This window comes from Serinus canaria, chromosome 2 (genome assembly GCF_022539315.1).
Source record: "Serinus canaria isolate serCan28SL12 chromosome 2, serCan2020, whole genome shotgun sequence".
Taxonomy (NCBI): domain Eukaryota; kingdom Metazoa; phylum Chordata; class Aves; order Passeriformes; family Fringillidae; genus Serinus; species Serinus canaria.
In genome coordinates, this window is record NC_066315.1 from 92,539,597 (window position 1) to 92,566,496 (window position 26,900).

Below are 26,900 nucleotides of genomic sequence, written 5' to 3' on the forward strand. Positions count from 1 at the left end.
GGTGATGAGTATCTCAAAACTGAAGGGAACTTCTTTCTAGGCTGTTTCCAAACCTCAATCCCAGCCCAGGAAATGGTTTCCTGCATAGAAAAACCCTTCTTTTCCAATTGAGAGATTTTTTTAAGATATATTTGTATATACTTTTATTTTTTTGTTCCTAGAAATATCATCAAATAGTCTCTTCACATGAAAGAATGGACACAAACATCATGCCTGCAATAGCATGTCTTTGATATTATTTTACTGATTCCAAGCAGGCACTACTGACACATAAACATAGCTATTTTCATGTGAGCTAACTCTCCATAGTTGATGTTCCACCACTCTGAATTATTATTTTTTTTTTTAAAGCAAGTCTGTAGAGAAAAAGGAATCTGAAAGAGCATCTGGCCAACACCACTTGGCATCTTTAAAGACCAGGAGAAGGTTTCAGGACTCTCTCAGCAATTTTATACACAATACCAAACCTGGGGGAGTGGTGGGTGTTCTGGACAGCAAGCATAGCCTTCAAAGGGCCCTTGGTAAGCTGGAAACATGGAAGAAACAGATATCAAATGCATGAAGACCAAAAAAGCCAAAAGCCAAGTCCCAACACTTGGACTGGGACTCAATGCAAATCTGCAGAAAAGGAATCAAGCGCTTGTAAAGCAGAATTTAAATAGAAGCCAGCAGTGTACCCCTGCAGCCATAAATGAAAATAATGCTGGGCTGTACTAGCAAGAACCAGCCAATGGGTCAAGAGAAGCAATCACCCTGCTCAGCGCTTGTGAGGCCACATCTGGAACACACTCCTCAGTTTTGAACACCTCAGGTCATGAGAGGGATGGCCATGCTGGAGGAAGGGCATTGGAAGGCAACTGACCCAGCCAGGGACCTGAGGAGAGGCTGAGAGCAGCACAGGGCTCCAGAAGGGAAGGCTGAGGGGAAATTCAATGGCCATCTTAAAATTGCACTTTAGTCAGACAGAGAAAAGGCTTCAGGACACAGTGAAAGGGAAGAAAACAATGGTCACAAGATACATCAAGGGAAATCTCAGCTGTGGATGAGGAAAAATATTTTAGTGAGGGTGATTAGGCACTAGCACAGGTTGCTGCAAATATATTGTTGAATTGCCATCCTTAGAAATTTTCAGATTTTGCCTAGTAAGGAAGTGACACAACTGAGGTTATCCCTGCCTTGAAAGGACGTCTAGCTAAAGGAATGTTTTTAAAGGATAAGTGTTTTTCCATTACTTCTTTAACAATTTACCACCTAAAGACATTTTAAGTAAAGTTATAAAATTGTGGAAACAACTAATTTTATCTAAGAATTTAAAGAATTGTACCATTTACCTTATGCACTTTGCATTAATATAAATGCAACCTTCTTCATATTTCCCGTTTAAAAGTACATGATATCAAGCTCCACCTACAACTTTAAAGTGAATGCTACCTTTAAATCCTTAGGCCTTGTCTAGAGCTTCTCTGTGAAACACAGTAATTTAAAACATATGTATACATTGCACTTCTAAAAGAGTATCTCCATCTCAAATCCTATGAAATTAAGAAAACACACATATACATGCACATGCAGCACATGAGGAAAAGCTTCCCTCAGTTAGACACAAATCCTCATTTTGGTACAATTACACACAGGCCATAAAAGAAATCTATCTAGTGTACACAAAAGTTCTGTGCATACACTAAGGCAGCCATATGAAGTGGAAAACCAATCCATCCTTGCTCAGTAAGACCTATTAAAACCAGTGAAACAGACAGAAATAGCATTTCCTCTCTAAAGCAATTGCCTCAAGGTGTACACAACTTATTCCAACTCCAAATCAGAGCCCAGGTTTACTTTAAAAAGAAAAAAAAGGCATTGTTAAAACAATCTGATGAGAAAACAAAAGCTTTCCTCTTTGAAATCACAGTAGTCCAGTATTTATTATCTGTAGGACAGAAAATGTATCAATTTTTCACTTTAATGGAGTAAGATGTCAGAAAGTTACCTGACCACATCAACATCTTCTTCTTGTACCTTTGTATGGTTAGTGAGTAAGAATACAGACTTGTCATCTCAACATTTTTTTTCTCAAATATTTATGAAAAGTCCAAGAACTTTATTGACAAAGCTATCTAAGATGCAAAGGATCAGCCCAGGTTACTTTCATATGAGTTTCACAAGCTTTGGTTACAAATGCAACTTCAGTACATTAAATACCAATTAGCTTTATCAAGATAAACCCAGGATAAAGCTCATTGTGCTTTTTCTTTTTCTTGGTGTTTGGTTTACACAAAGGAAGAGCCAACATACAGGGCTTCTCAACATTCACACGTGGGTACAATTGGTAGAGGGCGGTGTATCTATCCGGCTTTTATTTTCCTTGGCATCATTCAGAAGTGACTCATTACCAATCTGGCATTTGAAGACTTGTTTGTAGGCCTTCCTAAAATTTTCAGATAGAAATGCATATATGATTGGATTCACAGAAGAATTGCTGTAAGCCAGGCAGTGTGCAGTTACCCTGAAGAGAAAGGAGGCTTGAGTCAGTGGGAACACTCCAAATTCAGCCCAGAGATGGATCACGTGATGAGGCAGCCAGGAGATGCCAAAAACCACTACCACCACCAACACAGTCTGTGCTGTCTGAGACAAGAAAAGGAAAACACATATGCCTGATGAGCACTCAAAGAATCAGCTTTAAACCTACTTCAAAACTCTTGTTTGGAGGGGAAAAAAAAAAACCCACACCAAAGAGTATACCAAGAGGGAACACACTGCAATATTTGTTACTGATTTCACCCCACTACTTATACGGGCTTTATTCTGCATAATGAATTACTGCAAGGAGAACCGTAAACAGCAAATGCAGAACTTTCCTCAAAGGTGAAGAATGATGTTCCTAACTCCCTACACAAAAGCTGAGCCTTTTCTGAAGTGCACCTAAGCCTGTTGTAAAATAATGACAACAGCGGTCTGTGGGAAATCTCATCCAGATCTAATGAATTTTAGTTCCATGCACAATAATTTCTGATTAAATTTTCAAGAGAGATCTAATATGCATGAAGGCAGGTGGTGGCAAAGCTTAGAGCTTGCTCAAGTGCTTACTAAAGCAAGGTTTTTGGAAGTGTCTCCTTTAAACACAGAATTTCCACAGTCACACAACAACATTCTGGGATACAACTAGTGAAAAAAAAAAAAGAAAAATGTAAGAGCTTGAAATTTGTGATGATTGCGCATTATCAAAACCAATCTGGAAGTTGAAGTTCACCACCAAACACTAAAATAAAAAATGGAACATAAAATATCCTCAGTGCTGCTTCCACACTCCACTTCTACCACCAGTTTCACTAGATCCATTCTAAGCTCCAGAATGAATTGGTAGGGACCCTTCAGGTGCTGCAGGTGTTCTGTCAGGGCACAGGGAAATTTGAGTGTCAATATTTTCTTTAGCTTTCACCTACTTCAGAAACAGCAGTTAGTGCTTTGCAGTGGCCTAATGAATATCTATCCCTCTACCAATTAATATCTATTCCTCTCTTTCAAATAAGTAAGTCTCCAAATAAAAGTCTAATAATAATTCCAAAGCATATTATGTCATGAGCCATTATAATTTCTATATTAACACTTTAGAACATAATTTTTATGATAACTTCTTCACATCAAAAACTAAGCCAGACGTCACAGAGTGATAAATATTGCAGCATAGAAAATATGTAGATTTTTTTGCTGGTTTATTGAACTTGGTCTGTACTTCTTGAACTGATTAATGCTCAGTAATAATTAAGACTTACCTAACTAATCAGAACATGAGTTAGCTTAGAAAAACTTATGGGGAAAACATTTTTATTTCTGTGGCAACAGGGCAAAGTGACTTATGACAGATGCTGTTGCTGGTCAGTATAATCTCTCAACAGAAACCAAAGGACATTAAATCTGCAGTTAATATAACATGTTTAGTTTAAAGCAAGCATCTGTTTTCACAAGTCATTCCTCTACTTAGCCCTAAGGAGTTTAAATCAGTTGCCCCTTTAAGAGCCACAGAGATATTTTCTTTTTCAGGTCTTATCAGGAGATTGTGTTCTAACAAGAACATAAATTAAGAGCGGAATAAATTTATTCTCTGATTGATGTGTTCAATGGGTTAATATTCCAAGTAAAAACAAATTTTCAGGATACCACACACACAATTACTTCAAAAGAGGCATTTACTTCAGTTTGTTCAAAATTCTGATAAAAATTAACCAGGAAAATCACTGACATTCAACAGGCTATAGATGCACCTGAAAGCAGAAGGTGAAAATGTGTCTCTTGTAACTTTTACTTAAGGTATTTCATATCTGCAGAAGAAGCAATTTTGTATTAGGAAATCTCACATCTGCTTTATCCCATTGTTCCTCCTAAGCCTAATTTCAGAGCTTACTTTTCCAAAATCATCACTTTGTCTTGCAAGCAAGGTATCACGAAAAAGCAGCTCTTTTTTACCTACTGGGAGCTTGCTTAGGGTTTCTTATTAGCAAATAAAACCCACCTGAAATATATGACATTAATATTGATGCTTTGTGACCAAAACCCATGAAAAATAGATTTCAGGCAAATTAATATTTTTCATTATTTTTTTTCCACACATGCAGCAATTTTTTCTAAGATTCTGCTATTAGAATGTTCCTAAAGGTATGAATAAAGCTAAAAATGTATAATCACACCTGAAATGCATTCTTCACAAGACAGTAGTAGAAAAAGAAGAAAGATATGGTAACCAGAGAGAGCACTAACACACTAAGAGAGTCACTTTGAAAAATATGAGTTGTGCCTTAGGTTTAGAAACTCATCCTGTAAGGCAAAAAACCCCATCTGGATTGCTTTTTGGGATTTTTCCCTCTTTGGCTACTGAACCCTGATACATTCAAGGAGTCTTGATCACATCTGCAATGCTTTATCCTGAAGCTATGAAAGTTAATTCCTAGTCAGATCTGCAATTTTTGAGTGTTAGTGGTTAGAGAAAATGCAGAGATATTTCCAGTTTGAGAATAATTTAGATGAGAGGTGCTAATGTACAAAATGTCTTTGAAAATTACACCTTTGGCCTTGACAACATTAAAAGGAAAAGTATATATGTTAAGTATTTTACTGAGTCGGGGCCATAATGCTTTTAATTCTAGGAGTCCAAAGCTATTGAGTAGGATATTTTTCAAAAAAATAGGGAATGCATAAATGAGAGAGTACTTATTCCCTGTTGAGTCCATGTATATCTCATTTACATTGGAGGCAGTCTCCATGCCCATTTGAAAATAGTGATCAGATCAAATGAAGAGCTGTAGCTTGAGGGGTTTTTCCTCCACATCCATAAAATGAGAAGTTACTCAAATGATCACTGTGGTCAAATCTGCTCAAAAATCACAACCACATTATAACTGACAAAATCTCTGGTTAAATGCATCTTTCAAATATTGTTCTAAATCATGAAGCTTATATTCTTCTTTAAAGACCTTTCATGGTTCTATTTGTATCCAGTACATAACTCATGTCTTGAATGTAAGAGAAAAAACGTTGTGTGGGAAATCAATAGAAGAATTGGAGAATCACTAAAAGTCTCTTATCAGACTCCTATTGGGAAGCACAATAAATTTCATTTTAAAGGTCCCTAATACAACCTAGGAGTTATTCACTAAAACATTACAAAATCAGCTAGTTAAAAAAAAAGAAAATCAAAAATCCCGTGATTTACAAGTCAGGGGAAAATGTCAATGAGAAAAAAAAGAAAAAGATTTAACACAAAAGACAGGTTGTCTCCCTGTGCCTAAATTTCACATGCTCTGAAGTTCCAAATATGAGGATCTCAGGTAATGGCTGGATGCAATGTGGTGGAAAACCTGGATCAGAAAAGATTTTGCATCTGCTAAGTTCAGAGGGACACTGAACATTTAATTAAATACTTTATTTTAATTTCTTCTCTCTGTTACATCTTTAGCAACAAGTACCAAATTAGCTTAGCCATAAAACTAAAACTAAAACACACACAAATGAGTATTAGTAGTGAATGCAACATACCTTTTTCTTGGATGCTTCTGACTTCTTTGACATGTTTTTTAACTTCTTATGCAGATGATTAAGAACCTGAAAAGATTAATTTGCATCTCTTTATCATATTTCCCCAATTTCTATTCAAACAAAATTAAAACCTGTGTATCTTAGAGTATTCTTGTGCTCTCCACTACTGCATGATTCACCAACATCAGACATCACTGAACCAGCTTACACATTTCAAACATGCACAGCAGGAAAATCAAAAGAGTTACGTATGTGAACTAACAAAAACAAAGCAGACCACAACTGAATTATTATTAAAATACTCAGATGTATTACATAACAAATACATATCACAAATTAACAAGGAAATGGTTGGAAACCTATCTGGTACGTAGAATCAGCAATCTCTCTTCATCCATAAAAAGTCAAAGACTTGGTTTAGAATGACCTTTAGTGTGTATGTTTTGAGTCAGAGCTTTTCTGAGTCACCTGTATGATTTGCTTCCTTCAGATGGATGCTTGATTAGTATAATCAAGATGTTGGCACTATTTGATCTTTGAAAGAAGCTTAGGTTTTCAAGAATAATTTAAACTAAAATGAGACATGACACACGAGGAATGACACATGAGGCATGACTTTTCACAACAATGTGATGATACTCACCATGCATCTTTCACAACCCAGCTTTAAAAATATGTCACAAAAAGGCTCATTGTACAAGAGCGGGGTCCAAATTTTAACATAATTATTTACACATTAGGTTTTGGTTAGAGGATGCAAAGAGATCTTGAGCTGGGGAAATGGGTCGAAATTCAGATTCTTTGGTGACATTTTCTCTGTGCTCTTTGGGTTGCACCACTATTAGGACAGACATCAGTCAAGATGATCTATAGACTTTGGCATTTGAGTTTTACAGACACACATATTGAATTAAAAGAAGTATGATGGTATTTGTGAATATCTGGAGCTCATCGGCAGACTTGATTTTTAGGTGTCTACTCTTGGCTACCAGAGAAACACCAACAACAATTAAAAAAAAGAAATTACTAATAACGACTCAATATTGTAAGTGCAGTTCATTTGTGCTTGTCTGTGTACTACCCTGTGACTCACCCTGCATGCACTTTCTATTTGGAAACACTGCCCAGGCCACTCCAGGGGGCTAACCTGAGCTAAGAAAAAGCAGGAGAAAAATAAATGGGCTTTCCCTGGAAAGTCCCATTTTGACTTAATTTCTTTCTTCTTCAGTATGAAGCAGACCCAAAGGAAAGGACAGAATCCCAGAAGAAGGCAGAAGCAGAACAGGGAGATGACTGTCTGGCTCACAGACTTTTGTTCACTTCCCATCACCCCGCAGAGACCAGCTGAATTGTTGAGTCCATCAGTGAAAAACATAAAACTTAAAAAAAGGGCATGGGAGGAATGCAATTAAGTTCATGTCCCATCACTGCTGCTTCATCTATCTACCCCCTTCACATAACTTACAGTGATGGGCTGTTTCTACTGGACCTTTGCAAATCCCATCATGTGCCACCCAGGGATTCTTCTTCGCAGCCCAAAACTAAAGTCAGATAAACTCTTCACAGAGATCAGAACTGCAAAACAGTTTTTAAAGTTAAAACATTTTTTTCTTCTGTTCTGAAACTTTTAGCCCAAAGTTTTGCATTGTATCTCTCTCCAGTTCAAAGAAAGATGCAGGAGATAAAACAGGTAAATTGGATACTGAGGGGCTTGGGAGGTGGTGGAGGAGTATTTTATTATCAATTTAGATTATAACCTTTAAATGAACCTTATCAGCTTCCTCTCTTTCTGATTACATACACATTTCATAAAATAAGTATTTACAGTGAAAACATATTGGCATAGTATTGTACCAGATGGCATGAAAAGTAGCAGCAAGAGAAACAGGCAAAATGCAATTACTGATCAACAGCAGTGGAACAGCTCTCAAAGACCTGCAGAGACTGCCATGGAGTATTAAAAAAGCCATGTTTATGCACAAACACTACATGGCAAATCTAAGACACTCTCCTCCACTACCCTGTTCAAAATGCCTCTTCTCTGGGCCAATGAATAATCAATTGTTCCTCTAACAGCCTGAATAAATAATAATTCTACAATGTGCCTCTTACTGTTTGCAACTCCAGATTTCATGTACCTGCTGTTCAGAGATCAGCTTCCCTCTCTTCTGAAGATGAGGGTGGGGTGCTATGGTAAGAAAGTTATGTTGTGTAAGAGACTGTAAGGAGACTTGTAGGATCTAGTCTTGGACAGACTATGACCAAGACTACCACTCATGACATCTGGTAGGCCGTTGGTTTTGCCTACATTCTTTCTTTTCTTTTCTTTTCTTTTCTTTTCTTTTCTTTTCTTTGCTTTGCTTTGCTTTGCTTTGCTTTGCTTTGCTTTGCTTTGCTTTGCTTTGCTTTGCTTTGCTTTGCTTTGCTTTCACTTTTCTTTGCTTTTCTTTGCTTTTCTTTGCTTTTCTTTGCTTTTCTTTGCTTTTCTTCCTCTCTCTCTCTCTCTCTTTCTCTCTCCTTTTTCTCTTTTTAAAGTCTTTTAAAAATTATTCTTTTCCCCCAGTGTTTCAGAACCTACATTCCTGAACCTACACTCAGGATGGCTTGAGAGCCCTGACTGAGGACTTTAACCAAATCAAGTTGAGAAAGAGATTTTTCCAATAAAGGAGTGAAGAAAATTACTTCAACTACCTCTGCCTATTCACATAAGTCTACCAAACATTGTGAAAGTTTGAAGCATTAAAAACCATGTTTGCTGTCTGGCATTTCATTGACCACACCTTCATTATCAGCCACTGAAAATCATGCAGAAGGAAAGCCTGCACAAGGTCACTGTCAAGTAAGAATGAAATTCTTGTTTTACAGATAATGTAAGCATTACATTCTGAACCACCTTTGTAGTATGAACCTGATTGAAATTCAAGTGCTATTACCTGCAATCCATGTTTTAAAGTAATGTCACTACTTCTATTGTCACAAGAGATCCTTCATCCTCTTTCAATTAAGAGTGTGTGACTAATGTGTCATAGCTTTTATTTTTCTCTTTCAGTAAAGTTTAATAAACTTTTCCCCTTGCTGCTCAGCAAAATTTAGGATTTAATATCCAAAGCCAGATAAGCTTGTATTTTATGTTGAAGCTTTGCTTTTTATAGCTTAGTTTTAACCAAGTCTGTAAATCATACATGACATGAATTCAGAATGTTCAGAATGATAGATAATAATGGAAACATTCTTAAGGCAAGACATATTTGTTTTAAAGAAAGCTTTTAACATTATGCATCTAAAAAAGGAAATGTTTGCTAATAACTATAGGTGTCCAACCTAGAGGTTTGATTGAAAGAGGCCTGACTTTCAAGGAGTGAATCCTTGAAAAATGGAGGTACCCAAAATTGGTTGAAACTTTGCACAACCCTGGCAGATGTCAGCTGTTAGAAGCTGACTGGGAATCATTTGTCACTTTACCCTTTAAGGACACATTAGTGGGCAAAAGTCATAGCATTGTTACATAACACATACAAAAAGTCAGCATTACAAAACCATAGCAAGTAAAATGATAAGCAATAAAAGAGGCAGAACACTTTTTTGCAAAAGAGGCAAAAAAGGTGTCTGTAAGTACACAGGGCTGAGACTCAGCTGATCACTACATAATCACTGCTCCTCCCTCTGACATAGTACCCTTCTTTCAAGAGTACTTCTCTGAGGCAACAAAAGCTGGTTTCCTATGAATTTGTAACTTTTTTATGGTGTTCCCAAGAAGATGTGTCTTCTCTGTAAGTTGACAGGACCTCTTCCCTTTTATGGCTTGTCTGGTGTTTAACAGCTGAATGCAAACTGACTCCTTAAAAGAGAGAGGATAATGGAGACTCTCCACCTTCTTCCTTGTCTGCTGTTTTCACAAAACTAGGGAAGTTTCCTTAATTCTGATATTTTCACTCCTCTATCAAAAATTTCCATTGAAGCTGAACTAATGTTACTTGTGGAAGAGAGAAAAGAGGTAGCTATACACACAAGAGAGAGCATGATCTCATAAATCTCTGCCTGAAGAGCATGTACCACGTGAGATGTTTTGGGAGGACACTGCTTCCAAATACCTGGCACTACTTCAGCACTTCTGTACATTGTAATAGCATTGTTATCCATGGGAAAAATACTAATATCTGCTAATACTATATAAATGTGAATTGAGAGAGAAAAAGAACTTGGCTCCCTATTAGAGTGCCTAAAAAATGAGACTTTCAAAACTGAAAGTTCAATTGCAATTTGTTTATGAAAGAAACAGAACTGCCTTAAAGGAGTCTGGAAAAGGCAATATATTCAAATAGAGAAATAAGTGTCATTTGTCTTAATTTAATGCAGCAGAAGATTGCATTATCTCGCTGATCCACAGTTCATGAAAACCAGTGAAGTCCATAAGAAACTAATGCAGAGAGTAATATCTCCTAATGTCTACAGGCTGAGGGAGGTGGGGTTGCTCAGCCTGAGAAAGCTCTCCCTGTCCCAAAATATTGCAGTTGGAGGTTTGTCAGTGGCTCCTAAAGAGGGCAGGAGTGAGTCTTTAGCTGCAGGGTACAAATACCTTCGATAGCTCTGTACAAGTCACTGATGAGAATTCCAGCTACCTCCTAGCTATCTTCTAAAATTTACCCCTTCAGGTCAGCTCCTCCAGCCTGACACCGTGGCAGGTAGGACCACACATACAGGCTCAAAACACATCACAAAGCCAGAGTGAGACCCTAGCCCGGCAAAAGTACACAATTTTATTGTAATTTCAAGTGGCCTTGATTTTATTAACTTGTTCTTGGGCATATTTTTCACATAGAGTTGCTTTTGTTGGCTTGGAGGGGTTTTTGTTGGTTTTTTTTTTTAAACTACATATTAATACTACTATTGAGAGATTTATTTCTGTAGAGGTGCTTTGTAATGAGAGTGTGTTTTATTTACTATCCATATATTCTGGTTAAGTATATTTGCTTTTTTATGCCTACACTGCACAGGACTATGCTAATTTTGAAAGATTTCTTTTTAATCTTCTCTCATATATTTAGACTTCAAAGGCCAGTACTTTATGCTGAAACAGAAGATGTTTTGGCTTTGAAAGGGGGAAGAATTAGTAGCTGAAAGCCCCCTGTGTATGCATTCTGTAGTGTTCTCCCTGCAATGTGTAATACTTTCCTCAAACTGACAGTCTATCACTACAGCTCAGTAATATTCACCACAGTAGATGAAATACCAGTGTATTCATTCAGGGAAAGCAGGATTCAGTTTAAGTATGAAAATTTGTGTTTCTGCTTCATTTGCCAGGTTGCATTTGTTCCACTATGAACAGCCATTTAGAAATGTTGTCTTTTGCTTTCTGCATGCCTTGGTTTCATCAAGGTTGGACAACATTACAGATTCGATTTGCACATCACAGTTAAGCTGATGTAATATATAGAAAACTGAGCAGAACATAAAATTACTTGTTCAAATTAAATACTTCAGGTACATCTATTGAACTTGCCAGTTGAAGAACTGACTTAAGCAGTCTGTATTTGCAAGAGCAGTCCCATCCTCTCGAATGTAAATCACTGCCTAAGGAGAAATCCTGCAACTGAAGGCAGCTGGCACAGAAACAGCAAGATATCAGCAGGTAGCAACTGGTGCTCCAGACCCTGTTCAGCAGCAAGCAGAAGATCGTTTGCTGAAGGCTGCAATTATTACTCCAGGAAAACGTGACACTTTGCTTAAGCAGAAATGTCCTTAAATACCCATATTCAGGCACCCTTAACTGTTGCTTTTTCCTTCCTGGGTTCTCCTGCCCTGCTCCCTGGAACCACCTGCCTTTGTCAAAATCAGAGGTAACTCTCTCATCAACTTCAACTGGGGCAAGACATGGCACCACAGGTACTAGGCAGCATGAAACAGATTTTACTCTTAACACCAAACAGATAATTTTTGTCACTTTCAAGTGCACTGCACATTTTAAAGAACCACAATGCTTCATCTGAAGCCTGAACAACTTGTTGCTTTGTTGTACTTTATTGAGTCAGACTCCTCACACAGCACTGCAAGAAATTAAGTTATGGTGACGGAGAAAGCAGCAGAGCACTGGGGCTTCTTAGCATTCTGCAACAAGGGAGTCTGACAGGGAGACCCCACTAATTGCCAGAACACCCCTCTCCACTCACCCCATGCAATCCCTGTTCTGACCTCTCTGATACTGAACATATGTTATCATCCCTCAGACATCCCTCAGCTATAAAACCTGCCCTCTCCCTTTGTGGCACAAACTCACCCCTGCTCCTTTTTCTCCCAACAGTGCCAAGTCCCTCCACATGCCCAGAATTGGCCCTATGGCTCATGGACACTTTTTCCACCACTGTGTCCCTCCCTTCCTTTTGCACTTGCCCCACCTTGGCGTAGCAGAAGGAGATGAGCAGCAGTGGGAGCAGATACCCGAAGACGAACGTGCAAATCACGTAGACCTTCTTGTGGCGTGGGTTGGGCCAGAACTCCCAGCAGAAGGTCTGGTTGCTGGTCTCACGGTGGAAGATGCGCTGGTGGTGAGCCACAGGCGAGGCCATGGCAAAGGAGAGCGCCCAGATGAGCCCCACACCCAGCATGGCGTTGCGGGGAACGCGCAAGGCTGAGGAGCGTCGGGAGTGCACGATGGCCACGTACCGGTCCACAGACATGGCCGAGAGCGTGAAGATGCTCACCAGCATCGAGATGGTGAAGAAGTAGTGGATGAACTTGCAGATGAAGGCTCCCAGCACCCAGGTGGGGAGCACGTAGACGGTGGACTGGAAGGGGATGCAGAAGAGCAGGTAGGCCAGGTCGGCGATGCTCAGGTTGAGGATGAAGATGTTGGTGGTGCTTCGGCGCTTGCCCGGCTTGCTCCTCGCCAGCACCGTGATCACCAGGGTGTTGCCCAGAACCCCCAGGGTGAAGATTAAACCGAAGACGATCAAGGTGATGAAGTTTTCGATGCCGATGCCGAAGAGGGGCTTCCCCTCCGCCTCCGGCAGCCCGGACAGGTTGAACTCCCCGCGGGGCGTCTCTGCCGCGGCTCGGGACAGGTTGAGGGGAGCCGCCGCGGGCTCTCCTGGCTCCATCCTTCCCTTGCGCGCCGGGCAAACTTTCAGCGGGCGGAACGCGGAGCCGCCGTTCCTCGGCGCCTCGGACCGCGGGGAGTCCAGGGCAGCCGCCCCACCAGCGCCGGGCGGCGGGGAGGGAGGGCGGAGGTGCCGCCGCGCTGGGCGCAGCTTGCGCTGCCGGGAGCGGAGCCGGCGCGGCAGCCCCGCCGCCCTCCGCAGCCGCGCTCCGCCCGCCTCGGCCCCGCGGCCCCACCGCCCCCGCCGCCGGGGAGGCGCTCCGGCCGCGCCCGCCCCGCCTGCAGAGCCTCCGCGCCTCTGCGCCGCTTCGGGAGACTGAGCTCCCCGGGAACGTGTCCTCGTAGAAAGGGGAGGTGGGGTTTTCTTGCCCTCTTTATTTCCCCCCGCCTTTTCTTCCCACCCTTCAGCTTGTAGGTGCCCTCCCCAGGGCGGCAGCCGGAATCCCGGTCCTCTCCCCGGAAAACTTCTCTCCGCTCGGTGCCTCCGCTCTTAGGGAGGCTCGGGAGCCGTGTCTCCCAGCGGGGCTAGGCGGCGCTCGGCTGGTCCGGCCAGGCATCAATAAACTCGCTTGGACAGACAGAAATGATGAAGCGCCCGCGTGAACCCACCTCAACAGGTAGCCGGCAGCGGGAGTTCCTCCGGACTAAGCGCCGCCTGTGCTCACTTGTCTCACCTCCTTCTCAGGTTTTCTCCATTAATCACTGGGTCTCTCAAGTAACAAAAGGCGGCAGACATTGTCACGCCTTCCTATTAAAAAAAAACCAACCAACCAAACCAAAAACCACACACACACAAAGCAAAAGAAATGGAATAGGAAGTGTAGCCGCTTTTCACTGCCAAATCACGACGTTCGAGGGCTCGGCCGCGGCAGGAGCGCATCCGTGCGAGGGCCCGAGGGCTCCCTGGGGCCGGGCAGCCGCAGGCAGCGCTGCACGGGGCCGAAACGGGAGCTCCTGGAAAGCCAGCCCTTTCAGAACGGGGCGAAACATTAAACTTCCTCCAGCACACGGATGCGAGTTCATGAGAATATTCTCACCGGCACATAGACCTTGTGAATGAAGTGGATTTGCCTGAGGTTTTATATCAATTTGTTTCCGAATTACCAGTCAGTGAGCTACAGCTGGCAGCAGCAGTGACCAGCAGAACTGCCCAGATGTGCTGGTGGAGGCAGCGAGCTTTTGTTCGCATATTTTTCAGTCTGCAGTTTGACGGGGTTTTTTTCTACTTTTCTTTTTGCTATTTATATTGAAGTAGCTGCACATCAGCTGATTGTAAAGCCATCAACTTCTGCAGATGTAGATTTTAATCAAACTAATGTATGGTCTGCTCCATTAAGTCTGAAGGAACACATCATGGGAGAGCAAAATTCAGTTTATATAGATCTAAGAAACTTTTATTTGGATTGAGCTGGTTTCTACATCTGTTGTAACTCATTTAAGAATTTATAAATATATCAAGCAAAAATAAGCTAGTAGGGATTACTCAAAGACTTGGGTTTGAAATTTTTTGTAGTGTGCATTCTTTACAGTTTTGTTGACATGTTTAATTACCATGCAAATCTACTAGTCTCTACTTCTGCAAGGAATGTGAGAAAGAACACTGTTAACCATTTCTAGGATATATCAGATATCACACACTTTTTGGGAAGTCTCTGAATATATTGTGAAAACGAGCAGAAGTCTATAGATTTTCCTAGTGCTGCTGATGCCTGTGTTTGCCTATGAATTCCTTCATGTGGTGAAGGAGATACAAGAAATGTTTTGAATATGACTGATGGTTACCTTTTGAATCATGTTATGTTGCCAGACACCACTCATTTTCCAGGATGTCTGGAGTGCAGCCCTGGTTTTGATGAAGCTAATGCAATCCTCCCTCTGATATGCTGCTGGTCCTCAGCACTCACACTTCTGTTTTCTTGCAAAATAATATGTTTTGTGCAGAATAGCCTGAAAGGTTAGAACAAAGGATATTGCACTTGGCAGAAAAGTAAGCAGGAAAAGTGGGTATAGAAACAAAATCAATTTTAGCAGGAATCAAACTGAAAATCACATTAGTGATTTGGATAGAAGAGTTGACTATTGGTTTCCTTTGGATATTTAATTGACAGTTCTGTGGTTCAAGCTTTGCTTTTCTGCTACATATCTATTGTAAAGTGTCTATACAGTTCCTATAAGACTACCCGAGCATTAGGGGGAGAAAACCCCAAGAATACAATTGTATTGTAGCTTTTCTCTCAGACTTTCAGGCATCAGCTTTTACAGGAGTGAATGAAAGTTCCCACACTGAAAACACTCATGATTGCAGTTAAGATTGTCGCAACCAAACAGGTATTGACATGTTAAACCACTGTTCTTCTTATCTAGACTGAGCAAAATTTTCATGCAAAAGAAAGTTGAGATGGAAAAGCTGTTATGAATTCAGTACAAATAAATAAATAGTTAAATACTGGAACTAGTTGAAAAACTACGAGAAAAAAAAAAGCAGTAAAAATATTGCATCTTACTTTAAGAAAAAAAAATTCATGTCTTTGCAAAAGAGCTCTCTTAAGCATGTGCCTCACACATTTCTTTGAATCTAGTTTTATTGAATTTATTTTATTGTTTTCCTGAACTCTGTTTGACGTGAAAAGATCTACTTAAAATAAAATAGCCTAGGAACTTCAGAAAGAGCAAGGAACTGCATGCAGTCTTCTGCAAGTGACTAGAATCCATAATTGTCTTTATCAGACAACTCACCTCCAAAAATTTGTTTGGGTCCAAAATTTTCCATTGCAATCGATGGAGAAAATAGTAGACATGTCTAAAAGGGATGGGAACCTATGGACCCTGCTAAGTCTAGGCATTCATATTTACTCCTCAGTGGGTTAATCCAGAAGATATCACTGTAAAAACATACAAGGATGTCCTTCTTTTTTCTCACTCCAATGGTTGGTTACATTATGCTTATGTTGTTCCAATAATAAAAATATTTGACCTACACTGGTAAAATTTTATCTCAGGAATGAGGATTCCAGTGCATTGATTTAAAATCTTAATTACTACTAAGCTCTTTGTTTCTATTTAATGCATGTATATAGGTATGATAAACATATAGTCAATATAATGTCAGTAAAATGCATTTATATTTTAAAATGAACATTTATTTAGCACCTCAGAAACAATAAAAAATGCAGTTTTTAGCTACAGTCCCACTTTTGATTACGTTGAATAATTGAGGCACAAAAATCAGCATCTGATTGTACAAATACATACACAGATGCCTGTATGCATTTTATCATTCCACAAGAATAAAATAATAACACACACAACTTCTTCAGAAAAGAGTTTTAGTAAAATCCTGTATAAATACTTTTGGGGCCTTTTGTTTTCAGGCTTTTTTCCATAGTGAAGCTGAAACTGGAGTTGAGGTTCAAGGCTCTCAACTGCACCCCTGTGTCAATAAAGAGAAACCATTTAAAGTGTATTTATACTAAAGCATATGAGTAACCCTGACCTTTAGAATGTTTTTGACAGCTCAGTCCTTAGCTCATTAGCCACTTTTCTTTGCTGCAAAAAAGATTTTCCAGATTTGGTCATGTTTTGTTTATTAAACACAAGACTGAAAACAAGTCTATTTTGAAGACTGACTCTTTTAATTTATTTGTGGAGCAAGACCAGATACAACAGTCACGTGAATCATACACCGTTAATTTTCTTTGGGACAAGTTCCTGGAAATTTACATTTTAAAGGCGGATGTGAACTTCAAGTAAAATTCAAAAGCCAAATAAAAAAGTCAATTATTCATCATCAACCTTTGATTTGCCTTCTATGAAGTTAGTAGTATGTAAAAGTCAAGCATCCATAAGCATTAGCTGCTCTTCTATCTATATTCTTGGGAACAATGTAACCCTCAGGTCACAGTTGTCACTACATTCAGATTTCCATAGTGGAGAAGTGTCACCAATAAATTGAAGTTTATTGCTTCTTGACATTTAAAAAGAAGTTAACATCTGCCCATATTCATTTCAGAGCCATTGTCATTCCATCCCTGAGTCTGTGCTGATTTTTTTGTCCTCCTTGTTCTCTACTCCAGTTCTTAAAAATCAGTTTTAAAAAAGTGTTAAAATGCAGGTAATCAAAATAAATCTGAAGCTAAGTTTCCAAAATCCCATTCCATATTTAGTGCTTTCAAGTAATAGGTTTTAGGCCTAAAAATTGTACATAAAAACATGTATCCATTCTTTATTTTCAGAAATTTTCTCTGTAAAAAATGCCAAAAGCTAAACACCATGGTCTAACAACTTGAACTTGCTTTATAGTTGTTGAAGAGAGTTGCTTGTTTCATTTTGACTGGTGACAATTACCCTATGGGATGCTTTTTAATGTTGGCTGCAGAAGCAACTCGCCTGTGCATAGAAACACAGCTGTGTTTTGTCTAAAGCAACATCAAGTGTATTTTGATGAACAGTTGTAATACAATACAACACAATAGATCAGGTCTTACAAAACTCAGGAGAATGCAGCAGGTATCCAGGTCATGGGCACAGCAGCTGCAGAAGTCTTTTAAATGGACAATTATTCCACCTTCAAACTGCTTCGTGAAATGTACAACTGACTGGAGTGAGGTCGTAGGGCTTATGAAAGGCTTAAGTCCTGTAAAATGAGCATCATGTTTCTCTAGAGGAAAAGCAGAAATGCTGACTCCAGAAGCTACCTTAGCCATGATGTTGGCAAACATCAAAATTATCAAGGCTGAAAGAGGTAGCAGCAGAAAGAAGTTACTTGGAAAGCGTGATTCCAGCTGAAGCAGGTGTGTGCTGCTGGCAAAGCAGGCAGGAGTTTGCAGGTTGCTTTGTCTGGGGTCAGCTCCAGGCACAGGCAGAGGCAGTGAACATCTGATGTCAGGGGCAAGGCCAGGACTTCACTGTCCAGCCCTGGAGACCTTGGTCACCAGGCCATTTCTTTGGGTACAGGGAGAAAAGAGATGAGCAGTGCACAGTGGATAGAGACAATGGACACCTCTCCCAGGAGTTACTGCTGCTTCTACACTCCTCCATCCTGGCAGCAGCAGCAGCAGCAACCTTGGCTCCTTCAGGCTCTCCACAGCACTCAGAAAGGGCTGTGTGTCAGCAGCACCCTGGACTTGACTTGACACCAGTCTTCCTCATTCAAGAGAAGCAAAACATGATTTATGCACCTTGCCAAGGAGCATGGAGATAGCTCCAAATACAGCTATGAAGGAAAAAATGTGAGTGGATTGCCATTTTCCTGGAGGCAACATGTCCAAAAAACTATGTAAATCATAATTTTGATTTCTCTTGGAATATTGACTTTTTTTATATGGATACCTAGGTAAGCAGAGATTTATAGTGTGTAGGAAAATGGTAAAATATGCCTCTATAGCTGTGCAAAGGCCTTGCAAAGATGTAGTAAAGAAAACCAGGATTTTTGTAGACAAAAACTGCTAGTTCACCATTTCTTTTAATTTTGTATGTCAGACTGTCATCATATCAATTGTGAATCAGGAAACAAAAACTCTAATGCAGATTTAATAGTCTTCATTAGAAGTACTATTAGAATTACTATCAGAGCCTTCTGCTTTACAAAATATATCATCTTCTATCTTCTAGGCAAATAGCCTGACAAAATTATTTCCAGTTACAAAGTTATGGGGGATGATTATAAGACTATTTTCCTCTAAAGTTTTGTATGATGCACATCACTTTACTGCTGTTAGGAATTTGGTTGCATCAGAATTCAAGGAGAGGGAATTAACATACAGAGATCAAAACAACAAATTCAGCACAGCAAATTCATTCCATAGTTGCCATAGGTCTCAGTTTCAGGTCTTGCAGAAGCCAATTTCAGCACTGCTGCCAGCTCTCTGAGTTTCAGTGAAATCTTTCCCCAACTCTTGCGATTTTTTTTTTTTTGACAAAACAGAGACTAGTTTTGCTTTCAGATAATTATTGAAACACTTTATTGTAGTGGATGGAGGTAGCTTAAACTTGGTTTGAGCCAGACTTTTCTTCTTTATTGGTTTTAGTAACTGCCTGAGTTGGGGCTTATGGATTCAGGCCCAGTTGTACAGTTTTAATTTGCTCTGGGAGAGGGCTTCATTCAGAGTCCAGATCATTAAAGTGATCATATTTTTCATTTTTCTGACATTTCATGGGAGATGTTTTTACTCAGGGTTTATTTGAAGTTCACCAAAATTATAGATGTGGTTTAGAGATGTGGTTGCCTTCCCTTCCCTCATCTCTCAAGACTCACTGGGTATGTGCAGAGCTCCATGGAAGAGGGTTCTGCTGGAGGAGTTCCTAATCTATCTGCCCCACATCTCCAAAAGCAAACAGAAATCAGAAAGAAGAACAGTTAATTATGTGTAACCAGTCTTCTTAAATACCTATTTATCATAAAACAACAGCACTGGTGGAACTCCTGCCACCTATTGGTTTCTCGAGGTCAGGACTGAAGGCACTTTAGAAGGTAATTCATGTTTGGACTCAGGTGTTTATTATTTCTTATCAATGAAACTGCCTCACAACCATGAGTTCTGCAGCCTAGAATAAACTATCCAATTAAGAACTGACACTTAGATTATTTTCCCTTTTAACCCAATAACTGATCCCAAAGAGCCCTCAATGTGGACTTTTCTGCCCAATTACAAAACATCACCCAAAGCCATGAAAAAGATGGAAGAAAAAGGTAAAGAAGAACAACCTTCTTCCTCCCTAAAACCTCCATCTTGCTTCATATTTATTTCTAAATTCTAAAACCCCAAACTCTAAGTTTTCCTCCCTGTGATATTACACGCTTCTAACCAACTACGCACCTGCAATCCCAGTACTCTCCATTAATTTTGGAAGCCAGTTCCATATCCTCAGGTCAAATGCAGTGCTCTCTTGTGAGTCTGTGCCTTTAAGCACAGAAAGTCTGAAGTTCTCAGCACCCAGGATTCCAACACCCACCTTTGTAGACACTCCTAGTGCTCAGCTATCATTTGCAACCAGAAATCTCTCTAATTGTCTACTTATATTCCTAGTGCAGCAACTTAAGCATACTCTTCTCTTCTCTTCTCTATGAATATGGAAAATGGTGTATTCTCTCTGATTTTGCAGACACTTTTCAATATCTGAAGACAACCAGCCCTTGCTGGAGACAGTTCAGATTGACACGTGCCCACCTGGTGGAGGAACTTGAGGTAAAAATTTGATCCAACATACAAAGATTCCTTGGCTGTTCCTCCTGGAAGGAAAATCGCAATGTGCCTTGGGGTACAATGATCACTTTTGGTGAATCCAGATTATATAAACTACCCTGAAGAAGCATTTCAAGTAGGCTTGAGAGCAGAGCACCCACACTTTTTGCATTTACATATCCAACTTTTCCTGTCAGTCCCAAGCCCAGCCCAGTCCTTTGTGTCAGCAGCTTGGCATGAGAAGCTGTGCTTGCTCTTGGTCACCAAATGCCCTCATGACATTATTTTTGAGGTGTTTCACCCCAAGGAAGCCTGGAGTAACATGTGTAAATCAACATGCAGGTAGGGTGGTTTCATATTTAATATAGTGACAAACTGAGTGTCAGAAGAGAAATTATTCCTGTCTTTTCTTTGATATTTTTAAGCAATTGATTTTTAGCTTTAGTTTGGATTTGGTGTGGAAAAGAAGAAACACTAACTCATTTTATCTTGATTAGATTCTTGCTATATCTTTTCTTTTTTTCCCCTTTTAAAACAATTCCAGAAACCACCTTTTGAAACTTCTATTTTTTCAATAAAAAGTAAATTTTTCGAGTTCTAATTATGTTCATCACCACTGATATCCCACAAGCAATTGTCCAGAAATAAATCAATCACAGCATCAATTTAGTAGATTATAGAATTGGCATGACTATGCGAATCTGTTTCCATTTTTTAAAAAATTAGTTTAGAATGAACTCTTGGGTTCACTGAGTTTGAAATCTATCACTGATGAAATTGGTTCAGCTGGAATCTTGTCAGTTTGTACCAATTTTCTATCAGGTTTTGACATTTTATAATTAGTTATTTACTAAAGAAATTCTCAACCTATATTCACACAGTAATTTAAGACTTTAATATGGTAACATAAGTGTAAATGCAAGCTTTTTAGTTTTGTTATGGTGGCCTGTGTTTAATTTAATTTTTTAAAGGAAAAACAGAACCACTGAAGGGAAAAGTATGGCCCCAGAAACTAAGGAGTAAAACCACTTTTCAATTACTTCAGTCATATTTCTCAGATTTTTTTTTTTTACACATTTTTATTAAAGACTTTTAAAAGAAAAATAGTCAAAAGAGACATCTGGAGTGAATTGGTAGCTTGTTTTATCTATCTGAGTATTTTCAATAAACTGTTTCAGTTGTGAAAGGATGACCTTATTCATTAATATGATCTTTTGCTATTGTTACCCAAAAATATCACATCAAGAACACTATCCATCAGTTGTATCTATCAGTTGTTTCCTGCAGATAGAATTAGTTCCTCAGATTTTTTCCATGTATGAAAAATAATCAATAGATAAAACATTTCTTCTGAGATGCAGAGAACCCAGAGTAGTGTTGTTAAATCCTCAGCAGAGCTTGCCCAAATTGAATTTAATGAAATTGAAGCACTTCAGGGATTTTGTTTCATGAGCTTTCTGCCTTTCTTGCTATTATTTTATACTGTGATCTTTTCTAAGAGCACTATATTTACAATTACAATTTCTTTGCAACATCATAGGAAAACCTATGTGTCAAAGAGAGGGACAATATTACATAGCAATGGTTGAAGAAAATGGATTTGTGTTTAAATTGTCTTAGGACAATTCTGCACTGGGCTCTTGCAGTACACATTTCCTTATAAAAATTCTGAAGGAAAATTTCAATGCTTGAAATTTTTGCTGCATTAGGTTACGGAAAACAAACCAGCAAGTATTCATTAAGACACTTCAGAAAACCTAATGTAGACAAACTTGAATCAACCAATACCAAACTAACTCATGGTCACTTGCACCGCTGTATAAATAACTTATTTTTGTATTTATTGCATCAGCTGTCATTCATAAGCTTCCCTCGGTAAAACTCAGTTTTGTGTCCATACTCACAACCTGACTGACCATCATAAACCTCAGGAGGGGAGACTTCCACCAGCAGATCTTATCCCTGGACAGGGGTGCACTGTTAGAAGTGATGTGTTGAGCCACCTAAAGCTGTTCCACAGATTTGTTCTAACAGTCCCAGTTTACCTGAGACCATTATTTTCTGGATTTACCGAAGAGTAGATAGCTTCTTACTGTTGAAGGCATGACCATAGAAATATGCATTTATCACTCAGCATCTGTTTCTCATTATCTCTGTATTTAGATGGTTCTTGGAAATGAAATACAGGTATTTAAACCATAAGAAGTTCTGAAAAGGCAATAATTGTTAGAAGCTTGACCAAAGTGAAAAATTACTTAGTCTTAATTCTGTTCACCTGCAAAAGCAGTCCAGGTAAAATTGACTATTTGAGCATATCATCTGTGATCTGGGGCTGCCTCCTGCAAATTTTCCTGTGTTTCTTTCAATTTCAAATAATTCTGGTTTAATACAAAGAATTACCATATAAAATTATAAATATTTCTACCCTACTTAAAAAAAAAAAGAGGGCTCTATCTACTGGGATTTGATCTAGAAATTCTCCCATGCTAGCTTGCAATATCCTGGGGATCCAGAGAAAATGCACATCCACATCTGAGTTAGGAGAAAAGAATGCCAGCTAAGAGAAAGCATGACACATCCAGATTATTGGAGGATTTTTCCTTGGTAAATAGAGATATTAAAAGCCACTTACCTGAAGTTTTGTATTTAGGTGTTTTAGTTGCATTATTAGCATAGGTATTATGGGATATTAATCTGCTGGTTAGTTGCATCTTCTATTTCTCACTTTTCAAACCCCTAAAGAAACTGGGGGGGAAGGAATCGTCGTAGATTTTTCAAATACTTTTTTAGCTCAGGAATCATATTATGATCTAGATTACACAAATAGACTACACGAGGCTTTATACTTTAATAAATGGGTGATTTCTTAATTATTACTGGAGCATGAAATGCCGATGGAATCAGTTTTGTGGGTTTTCTTGCGCTGCCGCTGGGGAGGCGCCGCCTGCGCCCGGCACCCACCAGAGGGAGCCCGAGACGCTGCGCGGACAAACGCCGGGGAGAAGTGACCCAGCAGAAATGGAATTGGGGGAAAAAAATTGACAAAGAAAAACTGATCTTGCCTTTCTGTTCCTATGCTCGAAGCTTTTATATGAGCTGATGTTTCCATCTGTTTCGGTAACGAAATCTGTATGGCTGATTGGTTTCCTGGCTGAAATCCTGCAGGAGGACAATGAAGACTAAATGATGCATCTATTTCTTTAAATCACATCTAGAGATTATTTTTTAAATTAAGTAGTTAGTGGGGATTTGTGTACAGAGCAGCTGAAGAGGGTTTTTTTTAGCAAAAGAAAAAAAAAAGAGATAAATTGCCTTAACTTTTCCTAAGGGCTGTCTTTAATTCAACAAACTAAACAAAGTAAAGACATTAAATTTGAAGACTCAGAAATTTGTTTTCTTCTTCCAGTACTGGTAATAACTCTCTGATATCACTGTGGCAACAGGAAAAGCCGAGGTATCACAGCTGTATGAATGAAATTAGAACATTCATATTCTTTCTGAATATAGTTTTCAGGGTTAAAAATGGTTCAGTGTCAAAACCAACTCATACACCAAATGGGATAACTGCAAAAAGTTTTATTTCAGACATGTCCTGCTCAGTAATTTCATTAGTTACTTGAATTGTGGAATGAAGACTACAGTCAATAAATTTGCAGACACTGTTGTTGTCAACACATTCAAGAGCAAGCTTCGAAGTCAAAAAGATCTGAGAAAACCTGAACATCAGTGCCCTTTGTGGCAGAATAACATCGACTCTCATTCAGTGAGGAGCAACAGGTGAGGCAGAAAAAGATCTGTAGAAAAAGATCTCAGGATCATGGTGGATTTTACGCTGGACCATGGCTGAACAACACGATGGTATTACTAAAAAGGCAAATACACATTGGAAAAAAAAATTTTAAAGTCCTCTGAAATTCTTGGCTCAAACAAAAAAAAATGTTATTTAATTTTACAGTGCACTTTGTGAACTACTGAAAATCTAATTGCTAGAAGAAGTTAATTACTGGAAGCCTACTAGTTGATTGATTTAATGGGAAGCAGAAGCTGCTTTATACTGCTGGGGTCACATATATTTAGAATAAAATTTGGGTAACCACTTTTAAGTGACTGGTAATAGTGAAATGTTTACCTGAACAAAGAGAAAAATAATATGGCTCTTGAAAGCACCTAAATTAAACAGCTGTACTAAATTTGGAATCTGTAGCCTGAAGTTTTTCATCAGGGTATGTGGATGTCTGTGTTTTGAACAGTTAGCATCTGAATGTGCATAATGGGATATACATTTTGAAATGTAAATGGCAGTGAACCACTCTTAGCCTTTTCTCCTAGCAACAGATGAAGTATGGGATTATAATTGGAATGAATGCTCCTTATAAGAGGTGATTTCTTAAGATGATGGTCTAAAGAATTTAGCAATATCATGGGCAGATCCAGATTCTTCTCTGGAAGGGCAGGGGTTCACTTTCCAGCAAGATGAGTCTTAACACCACTTTGTAAAATTAGTGCTGGCTCTTTCTGTATTTTTAAACAATACAAAGTGAATCAAGTTTTTAAACTTCAAATATTTATATGAAAATATGAGAATTCTTTAACTTTCTGACTCTACTATCACTAATTGTGGAAGTTGTACAAGAGCATTTTTGTTTTTCTTGTTTCAATCATTATGGTTGCATTGTGGATGTGGTATGAATAATCTTTTAATTGCATGGTAGCTCATGCAATAAAATCAGTATTCAAGACAATTGATTGAAGAATTTGAATAGAATATGATTTAACATCAGATAAAGTACTGTTTAATTGTAGATGTAGTTAATTCAGCGAAAATACCCCACAAGAGGATCCAATGATTAATGAATGGATGTGCTGGCCTTTTGATTGCTACTCCTTAGCTGAACTTCATAATACTTGCATTATATGGGAAAATTATCAACAGAGTTGGCACTCTCAGAGGTAAAAGCTGGCTTTTTTTGTGATACCTTGTCCTCAACCCCAAATATCTGATTGAATGTTCCCACCTTATCCTCTGAAATGTACAGGAAAGGTACATTTACCTTACAAATGGTGCAACCTGTGGGGTAGTTTCTCTTTGGCAATTTCTCTGAGTGATAAGGGGTATTGAATAGTGAGTAACATGATGAAACAAGCCTCAAAAATTGTGGGCAGGAACCCAGCTTCTGTTTGCTAAGCCTCCCACTCTCTGTGTTATGGTACAGACTCTCTGATTCACAAGTTGTTTCACAATGTGACAAGATCCAGCCATGAAGGATGGCAGATTGTCACTGGAGCAGAAGGGAATGGGTGTTTCTCTGCTGTTGGAGTTTCTTCCACTAAAAAATAGGAGGAAATGGTAGAAATTCTCTTTGTTTGAGGTTGCTGCTCCTGACTAGATTTTTAAACTGGACAGAAAAGGAAAAAGCAGCCTATGTTACATTTTAGCAATAGAGATTGATTCTTGAGCTTCAATTATATTTGTAAGCTCAAAAAAAAAAAGAAACCAGCAATCTCTGGGATAAACTTGCAGCTGGAAGACTGGGTCTGGGAGCTGTAGACTCAATTCGTTCCATGGCCATTTTTAATGCTATATACTGAGCAAGTAATCAGATTTAATTTTTTCCCCTCCCTTGTCATTAGTAAATTCCCAGGGAGTCTTTCAATTGCTCAGGTACATTGCTGGCCAGAGATGTATGTTTGTCATTAGGATGAGAAACCAGTCTCAATATAATTTTCCTGTCTGGACCTGATGGCCACAGGTGAACTGTGTATCCCTTTGCTTGTGTTTGTGTCATATCATTTCTCTTAATAATTTCTCTAAAAAACAACCCAGCAAGAATAGTTTTCTTACCTGTTCCCATAAAGTGAAAGTGAGTCAATTACTGAAAAGAATAGAAGCTCTGTTCTCCAATTCAGACATGCAGCTGTTTGATCTTCCTAAACAACAGCCTCTAAACAGCTATTCAGAAAATTCTTCTGGGTTTTATTTGCCTTAAACCAGTAAAAAAATCCTTCAACTTTTACTTAACTTTAATATTCCTAACATTTTGACAAGACATGGCATTTTGACATGATCAAAGAGTATCTAATTATTTCATATTTATATTTAAAGGAAATGCAAAACCTCAGTTGCTACTGAGACAAACATATGGAAAATACCTGTAAGTAGCTATCTGCCTTCCACAGGTAGGAGTATCATAGGAGACCTCAGGTACTACCTCTTGAATGGCATTTTGTTAAAGCTTTCCCAGACCTAAAGCCAGATAACCAGTTCTTAAGATCAAAAGCTCTTAATTCCCTTTTTCCTTCCCTTCCTAACAATTTACTATAAATAGGGTGTTACTGCTTCCATAAAAGAGAAAAAAAAAATTCCTTTCAATCAGTACACTTTTATCACTAATGACAGTTAAACAAGAACTGGATTTCTTGTCTGCTTGTGAAGATTTATAAGAGCACTTGCTACTTTCCATGATTGGAAAAGCAAGAGCATTACATCGCACTTCACAGATGGAGATTGGGGTGAGGTCAATTCTTACAGCAGAGAGCTTTAGTTCCCTGCATTGCATATAACATTTTGACCTGCCAGAGAGGAAAAAAAAAAAAAA

General features: G+C 38.9%; 1 protein-coding gene across 1 annotated transcript; it reads right to left on the reverse strand.

Moving 5' to 3' along the window:
• Nucleotides 1-1,456: 1,456 nt before the first annotated feature.
• GALR1 (galanin receptor 1) lies at nucleotides 1,457-13,124 on the reverse strand. The gene is made up of 3 exons (XM_009101545.4): nucleotides 12,423-13,124; nucleotides 6,031-6,096; nucleotides 1,457-2,625 (listed from the first exon to the last, which is right to left on the reverse strand). The coding sequence occupies exons 1-3, from the start codon at nucleotides 13,122-13,124 to the stop codon at nucleotides 2,308-2,310; spliced, it is 1,086 nt and encodes a 361-aa protein (XP_009099793.1). The 3' UTR covers nucleotides 1,457-2,307.
• Nucleotides 13,125-26,900: the final 13,776 nt, after the last annotated feature.

What these genes read in the sequence shown, in the direction of transcription:
- GALR1 (XM_009101545.4), bottom strand. Translation starts at nt 13,124, where the DNA reads ATGGAGCCAGGAGAGCCCGCGGCGGCTCCCCTCAACCTGTCCCGAGCC. An exon ending in TCTCCTTCTGCTACGCCAAG is followed by an intron (nt 6,097 to 12,422) that starts GTGGGGCAAGTG and finishes TAATCTTTTCAG; the next exon opens with GTTCTTAATCATCTGCATAA. An exon ending in CAGAAGCATCCAAGAAAAAG is followed by an intron (nt 2,626 to 6,030) that starts GTATGTTGCATT and finishes TTCTTGTCTCAG; the next exon opens with ACAGCACAGACTGTGTTGGT.